The sequence below is a fragment of the Vitis riparia genome, chromosome 14, assembly GCF_004353265.1.
Source record: "Vitis riparia cultivar Riparia Gloire de Montpellier isolate 1030 chromosome 14, EGFV_Vit.rip_1.0, whole genome shotgun sequence".
Classification (NCBI taxonomy): Eukaryota; Viridiplantae; Streptophyta; class Magnoliopsida; order Vitales; family Vitaceae; genus Vitis; species Vitis riparia.
Window position 1 is genome coordinate 2865281 of NC_048444.1, and position 14003 is coordinate 2879283.

At 37.7% G+C, this 14003-nt stretch overlaps 3 protein-coding genes across 6 annotated transcripts; 2 read left to right on the plus strand and 1 right to left on the minus strand.

Moving 5' to 3' along the window:
- The first annotated feature begins 336 nt into the window (after window positions 1-336).
- On the plus strand, window positions 337-4345 carry LOC117931191 (putative cysteine-rich receptor-like protein kinase 43). Of its 2 annotated transcripts, XM_034852104.1 has the most exons (8): window positions 337-802; window positions 1963-2281; window positions 2595-2720; window positions 2866-2993; window positions 3072-3282; window positions 3406-3640; window positions 3738-3888; window positions 3973-4345. In XM_034852104.1, exons 1-8 carry the CDS (start codon window positions 383-385, stop codon window positions 4288-4290), a joined length of 1908 nt encoding a protein of 635 aa, XP_034707995.1. In that variant the 5' UTR covers window positions 337-382; the 3' UTR covers window positions 4291-4345. The 2 variants fall into 2 exon arrangements, with proteins under 2 accessions (XP_034707995.1, XP_034707996.1); XM_034852105.1 differs by lacking the exon at window positions 3738-3888 and having other exon boundaries at window positions 3973-4075.
- A 2390-nt stretch (window positions 4346-6735) lies between these two features.
- LOC117929444 (cysteine-rich receptor-like protein kinase 42) lies at window positions 6736-10513 on the plus strand. Its single transcript, XM_034849716.1, has 6 exons — window positions 6736-7658; window positions 8106-8219; window positions 8338-8688; window positions 8797-9031; window positions 9404-9548; window positions 9663-10513. Exons 1-6 carry the CDS (start codon window positions 6896-6898, stop codon window positions 10032-10034), a joined length of 1980 nt encoding a protein of 659 aa, XP_034705607.1. The 5' UTR covers window positions 6736-6895; the 3' UTR covers window positions 10035-10513.
- A 688-nt stretch (window positions 10514-11201) lies between these two features.
- LOC117931289 (putative cytochrome c oxidase subunit 5C-4) lies at window positions 11202-12366 on the minus strand. Of its 3 annotated transcripts, none has more exons than XM_034852229.1 (2): window positions 12347-12366; window positions 11202-11621 (listed from the first exon to the last, which is right to left on the minus strand). In XM_034852229.1, the coding sequence occupies exon 2, from the start codon at window positions 11612-11614 to the stop codon at window positions 11417-11419; it is 198 nt and encodes a 65-aa protein (XP_034708120.1). In that variant the 5' UTR covers window positions 11615-11621; window positions 12347-12366; the 3' UTR covers window positions 11202-11416. The 3 variants fall into 3 exon arrangements, with proteins under 3 accessions (XP_034708120.1, XP_034708118.1, XP_034708119.1); XM_034852227.1 differs by lacking the exon at window positions 12347-12366 and adding an exon at window positions 12165-12268; XM_034852228.1 differs by lacking the exon at window positions 12347-12366 and adding an exon at window positions 12074-12268.
- Window positions 12367-14003: the final 1637 nt, after the last annotated feature.

The following is a 14003-nucleotide window of genomic DNA, read 5'->3' on the forward strand; positions in this document are numbered from 1 at the left end:
TTTATTTATAATTATTTTGATAAACACTATAAACTAAAAGCATTATGACTAAATTCATTTTTAAAAGGGCTCTAAATGATAGAACTTTAATTTGTCAATAAATCCTGATTATATTTTGGGCAATGAAGTTGGAAATTCAATGCATTAATCCTAAGTAATGAAAAGAAGCTTAGATGAGTAACGGGCACGTGCATGAGTGCATGGTTTGGGTTTCAAGATGAGGTGGCAAAAGGTTGGCATTGGTATTGCCACCTTTTTCTCACCCTCCCTCCGCAAGCTTCAAAGAATTGCCACCACCGGTATAATCAACTAAATATAACCAGAAACAATCAAAACCAAAGAAAAACTTCAAAAATAAAGAAAATTCCATTCTCTCTTTCTCATGGAAACTGGTCTCCTTCTCTCCATCATCTTCCTCACAACAACATTCTCTTTCATCCATTCCACAAAAGCCAACCCCAGAGCCGACATCATCGCTAGAATATGCAGCAATGACTACGCCCACAATTTCTCCAATTACCTCGACAGCTACTCCAAAATTATAACCCAGTTGCGAGATGAACTGCCTAAGACCAAGTTCGCATTCAAGGAAGCTGGAGAGCCTCCAGACAAAATCTATGTGTTGGCTCAGTGCATGGATGATCTCTCCTCCCAGGATTGTCAAGCCTGCTTCTCTCAGATAAGTTCTCTTTTCCCTGGTTGCTTTCCTGCAACTGGCGGTCGTGTTTATCTTGATGGCTGCTTCCTTAGAGGCGACAATTACAGCTTCTTTCAAGATACTCTCACGCCCATGGATTATTTGGTAACTGATTTTGTTTTCTTAGTATTTTTTTATTTTTTTGGCTGAGTATGAACCCTAGATTTGTTTATGATTTCTTTCAACAGAGGAGAAGGAAACGATGATCGATAAAAATTAAGTAGTTTGGTCTGAACCCTAATATCATATGCCACGAGATGTCCTAATTTTCCCTTTTTCCATTTTTTTTTTTTTCATATTGACTAATGTATGTTTCCAAACAAACATCTAGAGCTCCACCAACGAAGATGATTCCATAACTAACCATATCTCCAACCTTCAACTTATCGGGCCAATATGCCACTTGGTTGTATACATGGTTAGGGTCGGTCACTATAATTTTTTTTTTTATATGATGTAAGATATCATAATCACCCTCGTACAAACATAATGTTTTTCATGAGATTGTGATATCAGATAACAAACAAACATCCATCACGGGGTTAGAAATATAGTCCCATGCCGAGGTTAGGTTCAACTTTGATATCATGATTAATTTGATATGTACCCTAACATCACATGTCACAAGATGTTCTTTTTTCTTTTTCCTCATTTTTTTTAAAATTTAGCTATATAATTAAGAGAAACGACTACATATATATATATATATATATATATAGTGTAAGAAATTTTCTCTGATATGATTCATGCAAACATAATGTCCTTGTTATGTTTTACAGGATTCTGGAATTGGACAAACAAATAAACATTCCTTAACTAGACAAACAACTAAACATCCCTTACAAGCTAGATACATAGAGTCCGACACTTAGACCAGACTTTGATATCATACAATAAAACCTTTCCTCTTATGTAGATTCTTTGGGTTTAATGCATTCTCAAGATTTTAAAACACATTTATATAATTAAGAGACCTATCGACTAATTTGAAATATCCCAAAATTGACCTGTTGCTCCTTTGAATTAAAATTTTGTTTGAAATATCACAAAGTTGACCCGCTGCTCGTTTGAAATTAAAATTTTGTTTTGGGATTAATTGCAAGTGGGGTTCAGGGATGAGGTGGTCCTAGTGATCTGGTACTGGTAATGGTGGTGGGCTAATTAACAGTTCAATTTAATAATAGTCAACACCAAAATTTATAATGAATAGTATTTCATATTTATGGTGTATTTGTGTTTCCCCTTTGGGGATTGAATGGAAACAGAGATGCAGCGATAGCATCAGCGGTGTCCAGAATTTTGATAATATAGCCAAGAGTGTGATTGATGAACTGGTCAGGATGACACCAAGTAGGGATGGGTATGCAGCATATGATGAAAGTGCCAATGGTATAACAGTTTACGGTATGGCTAGTTGTTGGAAGACTTTGGACCGTGATAGTTGTGCATCATGCCTTGCTAGTGCAGCCATTTCTGCCTTTGCTTGCTTCCCATCTACAGAAGGGCGTGTGCTCAATGCTGGCTGTTTTCTACGTTACTCTGATTACAAATTTGTTAATGACCCCAAATGGCTAGCAGCTCGAGGTTAGTTCTGAATAGTTAGCTCAATTGCTTAGTGCTTACAGCTTTTCCTAGCATTTCCAACTATGAACCCTTCTCTGCAAGTTGATGTCCATGTGAATATCCGTTCTGCTTCATTCCCCTGATTCATTTCTTTTCCAAATATGCAACTCATTCCATTAGTCCTTTTTGTACCAAGTCTGCCTGCGTTTTGTGCTCTATAGAACCGAGCCTTCTTGCCCTCTAATATACTAATTCTTTTTTTCTTCTTCACTGTTTGATCAGTATCAGGGCTTTGATTTTTCTTTTTATAGTTTTTCATGGGGATCTCTTGCAGATGCTACATTATCATTCATCTCACACGTCGTTGGCGTGGTCAGTGTCTGCATTTTGGCCACTATTATCGGGTTTTTCATTGGTAAAGCTGCTTACCAAAAACGAAATCAGCAAAATGAAGCAAATGGTAAGTTCTAGCTAATGAAGAGACATTCTCATTTTGAAACTTTGCTTTGAATTATAAAGGCAGAATTTGATTATGCTTAGCTCTATTATGAGGAAATTTGTTATGATTGATCACATTCCTCAAATCATCTTCTTGATTAATGAAGAAATTGAAGTGGACAGCTCGGTTGTAAAGAGAAGCTTGCAGTTCAAGTACACGACTCTTGAAAAAGCAACCGACTACTTCAATGAAGCCAACAAACTTGGGCAAGGTGGATTTGGTGAAGTGTTCAAGGTAAATTCCCCTCAAGATTTTCTATCTTTCTTTTCTCCTATTTATTATAATTATCATTTGGCTTTTTCCTCTGAGTAGGGAACCTTACGAGATGGCAGAGAAATTGCTATAAAGCGTTTATTCATAACGGGACAGAGTGGAGCTCAGGAGGTTTATAACGAAATAGACATTATAGGCAGTGCCTGCCACAAAAACTTGGTTCGTTTCCTTGGTTGCTGCTTCACCAGACATGACAGCTTCCTTGTCTATGAATTCCTACCCAACAGAAGCCTCGATCGAGTCTTATTTGGTAAGCTTAAAATCAACTTTCACTTGCAAGCACTTGGGCATAGTTTCATAGTTCTAGTTATGACTCCATATCAACTCTGTCTGATCAACATGTTAAAATTCTTCTGCTACACATGGAAGAAAGACACAGAGAAGAAGAAAGAACTACCCTGGAAGATCAGGCTTGGTATAATCATGGGAACAGCAGAAGGCTTAGAGTACCTTCACAAAGACTGTCACGTTCGAATCATTCATAGAGACATCAAGGCCAGCAACGTCTTATTAGACTTCAGATACAGACCAAAGATTGCAGATTTTGGTCTAGCAAGGTTTTATTCCACTGACAGAGCCCTCACCAGCACTGCCATTGCAGGCACACTGTAAGTATACTTAATGTCATAACACCCTTCTTTATCACCAATGCTATAACTATCTTCTTCAACATTCAACTCTTCCATTGTTTCATGGCTTGAAAAGAGGGTACATGGCCCCTGAATACCTAGCTCAGGGCCGATTAACTGAAAAGGTGGATGTTTATAGCTATGGAGTTCTCATACTTGAGATTGTCAGTGGTATGCAGAATAACAAATTTCAGCTTGATGACTCCCTCAACACTCTAGCCACTGCTGTAATTTCCTTATAACACTTATTTCCAAATATATGTTCAATGTTTATGCATTGCCTTCATCTTATCTTTTACTGTCTTCTACAGACATGGAAGCACTTTCAGTCAAATACAATGACTGAGATTATAGACAAGGGCATGGAGATTGAAGATATGGAAGAAGTCACAAGAGTAATTCAGGTGGGTTTGTTGTGTACTCAAGAATCACCCACTTTACGCCCTTCCATGACTGAAATAATTCAAATGCTTAAACAAAAGGATGTCTCATTGCCTATTCCATCCAAGCCTCCATTCACTGAAGAAAATTTGACAATTTCTCCTGCATTGGGGTCTCTTAGGAGACCAGCTGTGGATTCATTTGATCTATGTATATCTTGTGATCATTCTGATACTGAGCTCAGATAATAATATGTTTTTCCCATGATCATCTTCTGTTTGGAAGTCACTGCACAAGGTTTGATCTGGGATTCTTTTACAGTTGTGATGGTGAATTGAGGTACAAGAATTGATGTTGGATTAGGGTTTTGGAAATTTAGAATCATCAAGACACATATGATGATAGTGGGAGACATCATGACCCAACCACCCCACCCACATACACATGCAGAGTAGTCATCTTAAGTATGGGTACTGTGCCCAGACACCTAGAGGCTAGAGCTGATAAAATCAAGTATTCCTTGGGCCGTCACTTTCACCTTTACAACATTAATTATATCTTTCAAAAAGAGGGGTTGTCTTTTCCCTCAGTGTCTTCAGCCTAACAAAAGGAAAATGAAGCATTCAAGTGGCCTATAGATTGAATATTTAGCCTTTGTCCCACTTTAAAATTGAATCCAATTGAGGAGCACAACACATGTCTTGGAAAAATGTCACTAACCCAGTGTTTGTCAATAATCGACATCTAATGTTATAAAAGATTTGACTTACTTTCACTAGATGTCAATTGATTTGTTGTCGTTAGATGAGACGGCTACAAAAAAAGACTTCATTTCCAACTTTGAGACTGTAGATTTGAATTTGGAATAGAAAAAAGGTAGGAAGAGACAGCTGAACCTAATCTTCTTTCTTCTTCCCTTTTGGTAGCCGCTGATTTTGAATTTTCCAAAACAAAAGGCTTTGAAATTTTGTCTTCCGTTTCCCACTAGACAAAATTTCCAGTAACCGAAGTTCTATTTCATATGGGTATAAGAAGACACTTAGCTTCTGCATTTATTACGGACACTATTGAACAGTCAAGGTCATTGGACCAAAGACAGCGACACTAGTCTTTATTCCTTTGGCCTTTTTTGGAAACCAAAATGTGAACACTCAAGAGCCCAAGCACTGGTCCATGTTCTGCCTTTTATGTTATTTATTTATTTAATTTTATTTTCTAATTTTGGTAAAAATTAATATTTTCCATACAACTTACTACACCCTGGACTCCGAAACCGCTACAAGTCTAGAAGAGAAGTCCATGAATTACCAAACGTGATGATTTGGTATGAGCCAATGGACAGCTGGGGAAAGTTAAAATTAGAAAATAATAATAATAATAATTAAAAAAAATGATTCATGGGCTTTGATAAGTTTTGTCCGTTGATTCCGGGGGGCAAAAGCATTTAGAAGTATATGATTATGTAAATATAATTTGTATGGTCCATGCTATCCTGTAAAAAAGTGCAAAGACAACTAAAAACGACACCGTTTCCGGTTGGAACCAATACGTATCGAAAATCCAGGGAGCAACGCGGTGGAGTACAGGCAGAAGTGCAGTTTAATTGCACCGACATGTAAATTATTGACTGGAGGTGGGAACGGAGTGGTTCCCACCACAAGGGCTGTACCTCATGGGAAAATGAAAGGCTCTTCAATAACGTGCGCCAGGTGGACCTCATACCTAATAGACGGCGTGCTTCGTTTGGTGAATCATCCATTCCAACGCCTTAGGGTCTTCGTCTTTATTTTTATTTTTTTTCAAAAATAAAAATAACTTTCAATGAAAAGATAATAAAATAAGAAATTGCGTACAAAAAGTCATCACCAAAATTAATATGAAAACCCTTTCAATAAAGATATGATAAGAAATTGAATGCAAAGAATCTTAGTCAAAATTAAGGATAAAACTACTCCTAAGAGTCATTTTTTATTCTTCAAGATAGAAATAAAATAAAATAAAATTTTATATATTTTTATAAAAAAAAATTAATTTAAAAATATCAATTTGAAATCTATTTTTTTATATTCATTGACTTTTTTTTTTCAATATTTACTTTTTCGATACTTACAACTTCTAATATTAAAAAAATCAAATAAAAAAGTCATTATAAATTAAGAGGGTGATTGGTAAAACTTAATATTTATTATGTAATAACTTAATTTAATTTTAAGTTTTAATACAATTAAATTAATGACTTAAAATTTATTACTTAATTATTATTTTAAGTATTAAAATTGTTTGATAAAATTAATTTAAAATTTATTTTTAATCATCATGATATATTTATTATCATAAATTATAAGTAAAAAAAATGAGATTAAGTAACAATGAAGGTCGTAAAATAGTAAAAAAGATCGTAAAAATGATTAAGATATAAAAAAAATATATATATATATATATAAACTTTAGATAAGTTAATTACTTTTTACTTATTAGTTAAAGTTATTTTTAATTTTTCAGTCTTACCATTACCAAACACCCATCAAATCTAGGTGGAGACGAGTTTAATTGATAGCCATGAAAATGACAATCCCTCAATTTATTAGCGTTTACTAAGGTTGGTTAGTGAGTGTGTTTCTTACAAAGACAATTTTTTTGGTAACAATAAGCTTCGAGTTTCAGAAAGGGCTCCACGAAAACAGGGGAGAGTAAAAGGTAGAAACTAGAAACACGTATTATCTAAGAAGCAGCTAAATGAGGGTCTTGATTCAGTTTTCTCTGCAACCTATGAAAAAGGAACACAGAAACTGAAGCTCAGTCTTAAAAGAGAGAAGAGTGGAAGGGAAAGTGAACTTCATACATATAAAATCCATGCCTTCCTCGATCAAAGTTCACTCTAAACCCACATGGCTGATCTCCTTCTTCATCCTCTTCTCTCTGTCCTCCTCCGATCCCAGAACCTCCGAAGCTGGGCTCTACTGCAGCCCAGCCAAGTCAACGGACAAAAACTTTGTCCCCGTATTTGTAAAAGAAATGGAGTTTCTATCACAGCTCGTCACCCTCAACCTATGGGGTTCTCATTTTGTGAACTCGACACCACCCATGTACGGCTTGGCCCAGTGCCATCAGGACCTTTCTCACCTTGATTGCCTCCTATGCTATGCCGCCGGCCGCACCAAGCTCCCCCGATGCCTCCCTGCCACCTCTGCCCGTATCTACCTTGATGGGTGCTTCCTGCGATACGACAACTATAGCTTTTTCAGTGAATCTGTGGACCCAGATCATGACACCGTGAACTGCAGTTCTGGGAGTGGGGCGATTGTGGATCAGGGTGCAAAGTTAGAGTTTGTCAAGAATGTTCATCGAGTGATCAATAATGTGACCGCCACTGCAGTAGCGAATGGTGGGTATGGTGTGGCAGTGGTGGAGGGAGGAGCGGTGGGAGTGTATGCTTTGGCAGAGTGTTGGAAGACAGTTAACAGTAGTGGATGCAGAGCTTGCTTGCAGAAGGCAAGCAATGAAGTGAGAGGGTGTCTTCCAGGAAAGGAAGGGAGAGGGTTGAATGCTGGCTGCTACTTGAGGTATTCAACTGAAAAATTCTATGATAATGGAGGGGAATCAGAGGGTGGTAGTGGTAAGTTTCCGTCTGAAGTTTTCTTTTCTCACGAATTTGTGTTATGAATTGAATTGAGTTGAGCGTTGTTGGTGTGGCTTTTGCTAATTCTTTGTTCATGGGTCTCCTTTCTTTGCTGAATTTCAAATTCCATTCCCCTTTTCTTGATCCCTGAATCTTCCCCCTTTTCCATTTTTTATGTTTCTTGCCTAAATTGAGGTAAAATTTACAAGATTGATTGCTTTGTCTATTCTTTTGCATTATTAATCTCTGCTTATAGTTTTCTTAAAGCTGTCAACTATTCTATTGCTCTGTTTTCCTTCCTAAAACCCGTTTGAGGTTTCTTCTACTACAATGGTTTTTCAATCCCTTTTCATCATTTTTCATATGATGTAATTCTTTATTGTCAAACTGAGTCCTAACTGATCTCCTATTAAAAACTTTCTGTATCTGTTTTGTGTTTTTTAGGGTCTTCAAGAACAGGGCTCATCATAGCCATCGTTTTAGCTGCAGCAGCGTTAATCCTGGTTTCCCTCTTTGCTGCCTATGCAGGATATGCAAGTTTGTCCAAGATAAAAGAAGGTAGAATTCCTAAAAAGTACCATGTAATAAGTAGTACGACCTGGAATCTAAACCAAAACATTTAGCTATAGTAGCGACTTTAGCATCTAACAGGATGATCTTTGCTTGCATTGCCTAGAACGCAAAAATCTCGGAAAGGTTTCATCTATTATCAACAAGTCTAGTTTGAATTTCAAATACGAAACACTTGAGAGGGCAACAGAGTACTTTAATCCATCAAGGAAATTAGGCCAAGGGGGAGCTGGTTCTGTGTACATGGGGACTCTCCCAAATGGAGAAATTGTGGCTGTCAAGAGGCTAATTTTCAACACCAGGCAATGGGTAGATGAGTTCTTCAATGAGGTAAACTTGATCAGTGGCATTCAACACAAAAACCTTGTGAAGCTTTTGGGATGTAGCATTGAAGGCCCTGAGAGCCTCCTGGTTTATGAGTATGTACCCAACAGGAGCCTTGATCAGTTCATGTTTGGTAATTTTTCCCTCCTTATATGATTCATTCATACAGAATTTTGGATCTCTTACAAAAAACTACCCTGATTATAATTTCAAACTGAAAATAACTTCTCTCTCCATGCAGATAAGAACAAGATTCAAACCTTGAATTGGGAGCAGAGGTTTGATATAATAGTAGGAACAGCTGAAGGGCTTGCATACCTTCATGGCGGTTTGCAGATGCGAATAATCCACAGAGACATAAAAGGCAGCAACATTCTTCTTGATGAGAATCTAACTCCAAAGATTGCCGATTTTGGACTTGCTCGGTGTTTAGGGGCTGATAAGACTCATCTTAGCACAGGCATTGCAGGAACACTGTAAGAAAAGTTCCATTTTTGATCTTTTTATCTGATTTCTTCCCATCTATGTTCTTCGTCTTGCACATGAGCAATACCACAATCCAATAGATCATTTCATGGTAGTGAACAACTTGATCCTGATACAGAAACAATAACCTAAAAGAGAAACTAGAAAGAAAACAGAAAATTCAGAGTGACCATTTAACCATAATACAATCATATCTAGGATTTCAAGGAATGACGTTTAAAATTCTTTTAACAATGTTGATGACATTCTAATTCTTTGTAGAGGTGATTATTCCCCACCCTTTATAGCTCTCAACATTTCTTTTTTTCTGAAATATATTTCTATCTTCTTCCTTTAAAAATGTATGCCATTTGGTGGTGCAGAGGGTATATGGCTCCTGAATATCTTGTTCGAGGACAACTTACAGAGAAAGCAGATGTTTATAGTTTTGGTGTACTTGTTCTCGAGATTGTATGTGGTAGGAAGAACAGTGTCTTCATACAGGACTCCGGTTCTCTTCTACAAACAGTAAGATTTGAATTCTTCCTGCATGGAACTTGCAAAACCTTGATACATACTTAGAAAAGTCTTAGTTTCAAGTTAAGCTTTTGTACTTTTGCTGATTGGGAATTTTGGCATCAGGTTTGGAAGCTATACAAGTCAAATAAATTGGTTGAAGCTATTGATGATTGCCTGAAAGATGATTTTCCAGAAAAGGAGGCATCTGATGTGCTCCGAATTGGGCTTTTATGTACACAAGCTTCAGTTGCTTTGAGACCTTCCATGACTGAAGTGGTTTGGATGCTAACTCATAAAGATTGGGAGATTCCTCCACCAAATCAACCTCCTTTCCTGAATGCTCATGTGCTGGAGTCAGCTATCTCCAGGTCTAATAGTGCAAACACTTCAATGTCAAATATGGCAACAAAGATTGAAGTGTCCGGCCCTTTCACAGAGTCCTCCAGCATGCACAGTTCCATGGACCATCAAGAAGAACAGAAACTGATGCAGTAGAAGATCAGTTTGAACTTCCAACAATTTCAGGATACATCAGTTCAAGCTAATCAGTGAATCCAGAGGCTCATCTATGCAGTCTTTTGGAAATATAGTTTGCACAATTTCAATGGGAAAAAACTGCATTTTGGAAGTTCCAATCAGTTAGGACTTTGCAAGGAAGAAGAATGAGGCTTTCACACGTTTAAAAGCAAAGAAATTCTCAACAAGGTTACAGTCAGTCAGGAGTTTACTAGGAAGGAAAACGGGGTGTTCACATAATTTAAAAGGCAAGAGATTCCCCAATGAGGGTAGCTTCAAAGTTTGGACATCTAAAACTATGATTTTTAGATGCAGGGCAAGGGATAGAGGGAAGTACTTGGTTTTTTGACACAAAAAGTTTTCAACCCTCATGTTGTACTAAAAAATGTTTTCTATAAAGTTGAATGATCTATGTGGTTGTTTGAGACCCACTTGCTCTACCATTCTATCTACTCCCATATGTGGGCTTGCTTTCTAGCTTTAGGTAGATCATTCAATACTATGGTTGAGAGGCCATTTCAACTAGGTCCCTTCTCATAAACTGATGGTGCAGTTCTTGCTCTATTAAATTGAAGAACATATTAGTCAGCTCTGTTGGTTGTGTTGAAGCTCTTTCTTAATAAATGAATCAAACTACACTACATGTGTTAGGTTTTTAAGTAGATGATTGATCCAACATGGCAAGCATAAAGATGCTTAAGCAGCTTTTTAAACCCTGTATGGGTCATGTCATCATGATAAGTGGGAACTGGTGACCTATGAGGTTCTTAAATTTACACCAAAACAAATCTTCTGTTTATAGTTGCTGGGACCATTCAACTGATCTTTGTGTGGCCTGAACTTTTCTAGGGACCAACATTTAAAGTGAATGGTAAAAGGGCGAGACGAATCAACTCCACCCATCCCCAACTTGTGAACTTATCCGACAAAAAGCCTTATGATATCACCAATGTTTCCAATTTGGCAATACAATCTACAATCCTCATTCATGCACATCAACCATCCTTACTCATCCAACATTGACAAGAAAAAGACGCATCAATCAAACCTATATACACAACGACCTATTCTTCCACAAGATTTCACACCTATGGGGAGGACCCGTGCTGTGCTGTCGACACTGGGGACAGATTTAAAAGATTGGAACAGGGTAAATGAGAGAATGTGATACATTCAAACTCAAAACTTTTGGGATAGAGCTCTCAGGATGCTACCAAAATAAGCAAAACTCCAAGAGATTTTAGTGGACCTACATCAGTAGTATCATATACAAAAACATTGGTAAAACAATATGATCTTAGGTTAGGTCTTTGATCATTGTCTAACCTGAACATTGATTCATACACATGGAAGGATATAGCCTACTCATCTTCCACCACCACGCTGATCTCACCTCTCTCTAGCATGTCGTAGAATTCCTTGTTTCTCCTCTGGAGGTTCCAATGATACCTTTTCCAAAGGCCTCCTGCAATGAGGCCAGCAGTCAGCCCATACAAGATCTCCTTAAAGATACTTGGACCCCGATAACCAGCTTGGCCTATTTTATGAACAGCAGTCATTTTCCCCCTGCAAAATCCGAGGGATTTTAAAGATTATTTTCTCGATATTAATCTAGATTCAATCACTGATGAAAAATAAAAAAAAAGACTTAAACCATCCTAACTCGTGATGTTTCATATGAATCATTCTAACTCATCCTTTCCATTTTCTGGACTAGAAAGTTGATGTTCTTTTAATTTCGATTTCGTATTGCTCCAATGAATAACACAAGCTAATCTCGCATACTTTCTCTTACAGCTAATTCTGCTTTACTCAAAAAGCTTTTTCTCGCTGCGATTCATATGGAAAATCAATGAACTATTTCTTAACATTCATGACTTCCGTTCACAGCATAGTTACATCTTACATGAATGTCAACAATATGTTTAACTAATTGCAAACTTTTTTTAAAAGAAAAATTTGATGAAAAAACGCAAAGAAGCCATTGCGTTTTTAAAGCTAGAGACGGAAACCACTACAAGAAACAGGAAGCGAAATCCGGCAGAATCAAAATTCAGATTCTACGTTTGGTTGCTGAGAAGGTGCAGTGAGAAAGGGTAGCAAACTTGCCAGTAATGATGTTCCCCAATTTTCACTACTATTTCAGCGTTTTCGTTTTCTCAGCCACCAAACGGAGAGACAAGTTGGAAAAGAGAAAAGAAGGCGGTTCAGAAGCAACCAGGAAGCCTTCGCAGAACAAAGAAGAGCTGGCGCCTTGTCCGCCGTTTCGGAGTCTGGTGCAATGAAATTACCTTTCTACCCTTTGAAAGGAGACGTGTCCGCCATGCAAAATCGGTAGAACGTTGAGAAGATTCGCGAACATAGCGTAATAAAAATATTATGTTCTAAACTATGTTGTAACGCCCCGCCAGAGAAGGTAAGCCCGATTAAATCAATTTGGAAGGCCCATGTTTCTGTCCCACTAAAAGAATGAGACGGTCCAGCCCACTAAAGTGCCACCATGTAGCAGAAAAATCTCCAATCAAGATTGGTTCAGGAAGGTCAGCTGGAATAGATGCAAATAAATGGTTTCAAACTCCATACAAGACAATAATAACAATATAATAATAATAATAGAAATAGCATTTGGTCAAAAAATGCACCTTCATGATAACCAATCCAAACGCCTACGTGGCAACCCGGCATAGCATCCCTCCATGGGACACGTGACACATCAATTCTCTGTCCGGATTCCCTCAAGGGGGCATACGGCACTCTCAAACCCGTCATCCGAGCGACCCCCTCTCTTGTCCGGACATGTTGTCCGGACCCAACACTAGCAACTCAATCAAAAGCCTTGGTCGTGAAACGCGGGCTATCCTAGTCTATACTGTCAGAAGCACTTTCGACGGGACCATAATGAATCACTTCAGACAATCTGTTACAACCTACACTCCGCCGCCTGTCGAGTGAAATGATAGAAATGACAGCAAGTCATCCCCCCACGATTTCTGACAGCCACCTGCAGGACAATGATGACTCTGTTACCACCTCAGCGTCATCATGACAAACCAAAAAGTCTCCCCACCATTAAAGGGGACAGAGCATCTGACACTATAAAAGGAGAGCCCTCATATAATGAGAGGGAGGTTGATTGAAGCAAGTATCATCTTCAGTTGGAAATACGCATCCATCTGACAATTGCGGTGGCCTCGGTGACGCGAGGCTTCAACAAATACTACTTAACTTAATAGTTAGAATGCACAACGAAAACAATACTTAAAAAAATGAAGCTTTATATTGCACTAGAACTCAAATGCTTAGTGTCTTGACCAAATGAGGTCACTTTTTATTTACGGACGTCCAAAGAATTCTTTGGAATCCACAAAGACTCCCAATTAATATAGAGCTTATATTAAAGTTTTGTATAAAATTGTTATATACAAGAGTTTTGAACTCTCTGTAACATCCAACATACTTCCTTGTCTTCTAACCTTATGTAGAGATGTGTGGATATCTCTAGGTCTCTCTAAAATTTTTCGCACTCCACTAATAGACAAGTGTAGATTGCTCCAAAAGTTTCCTACTCTCCTATATAAGTCCAAGAGAAGATCATTTGAGCAGGTTGTGACATGAATTTCACCTTCATCTTGGGGACGGACGCAAGCCCAATGGGCTGCACAGGATATGCCAAAGTATAATAAATAAATAGAGAAAAAATAAAACAAATTAGTTTGTAATGGTTGCATTCTTAAAACAAAGGTGAAATATGGTATAGTTCAATATTAGTCACTGGTCGATATATCAACAAATTAAGAATCTTCAATTTTCAAAAGGAGAGGGGTCTAATTAGTTTGTAATGCATTCTTGTAAACACAGGTTAGTTAAATATAGGAGAACCACTCAGAGGTCATTGGTTCAGCTCTTTTCTTATCTGGTAACAGCAGCTCAATTAGATAACCCAGTAGG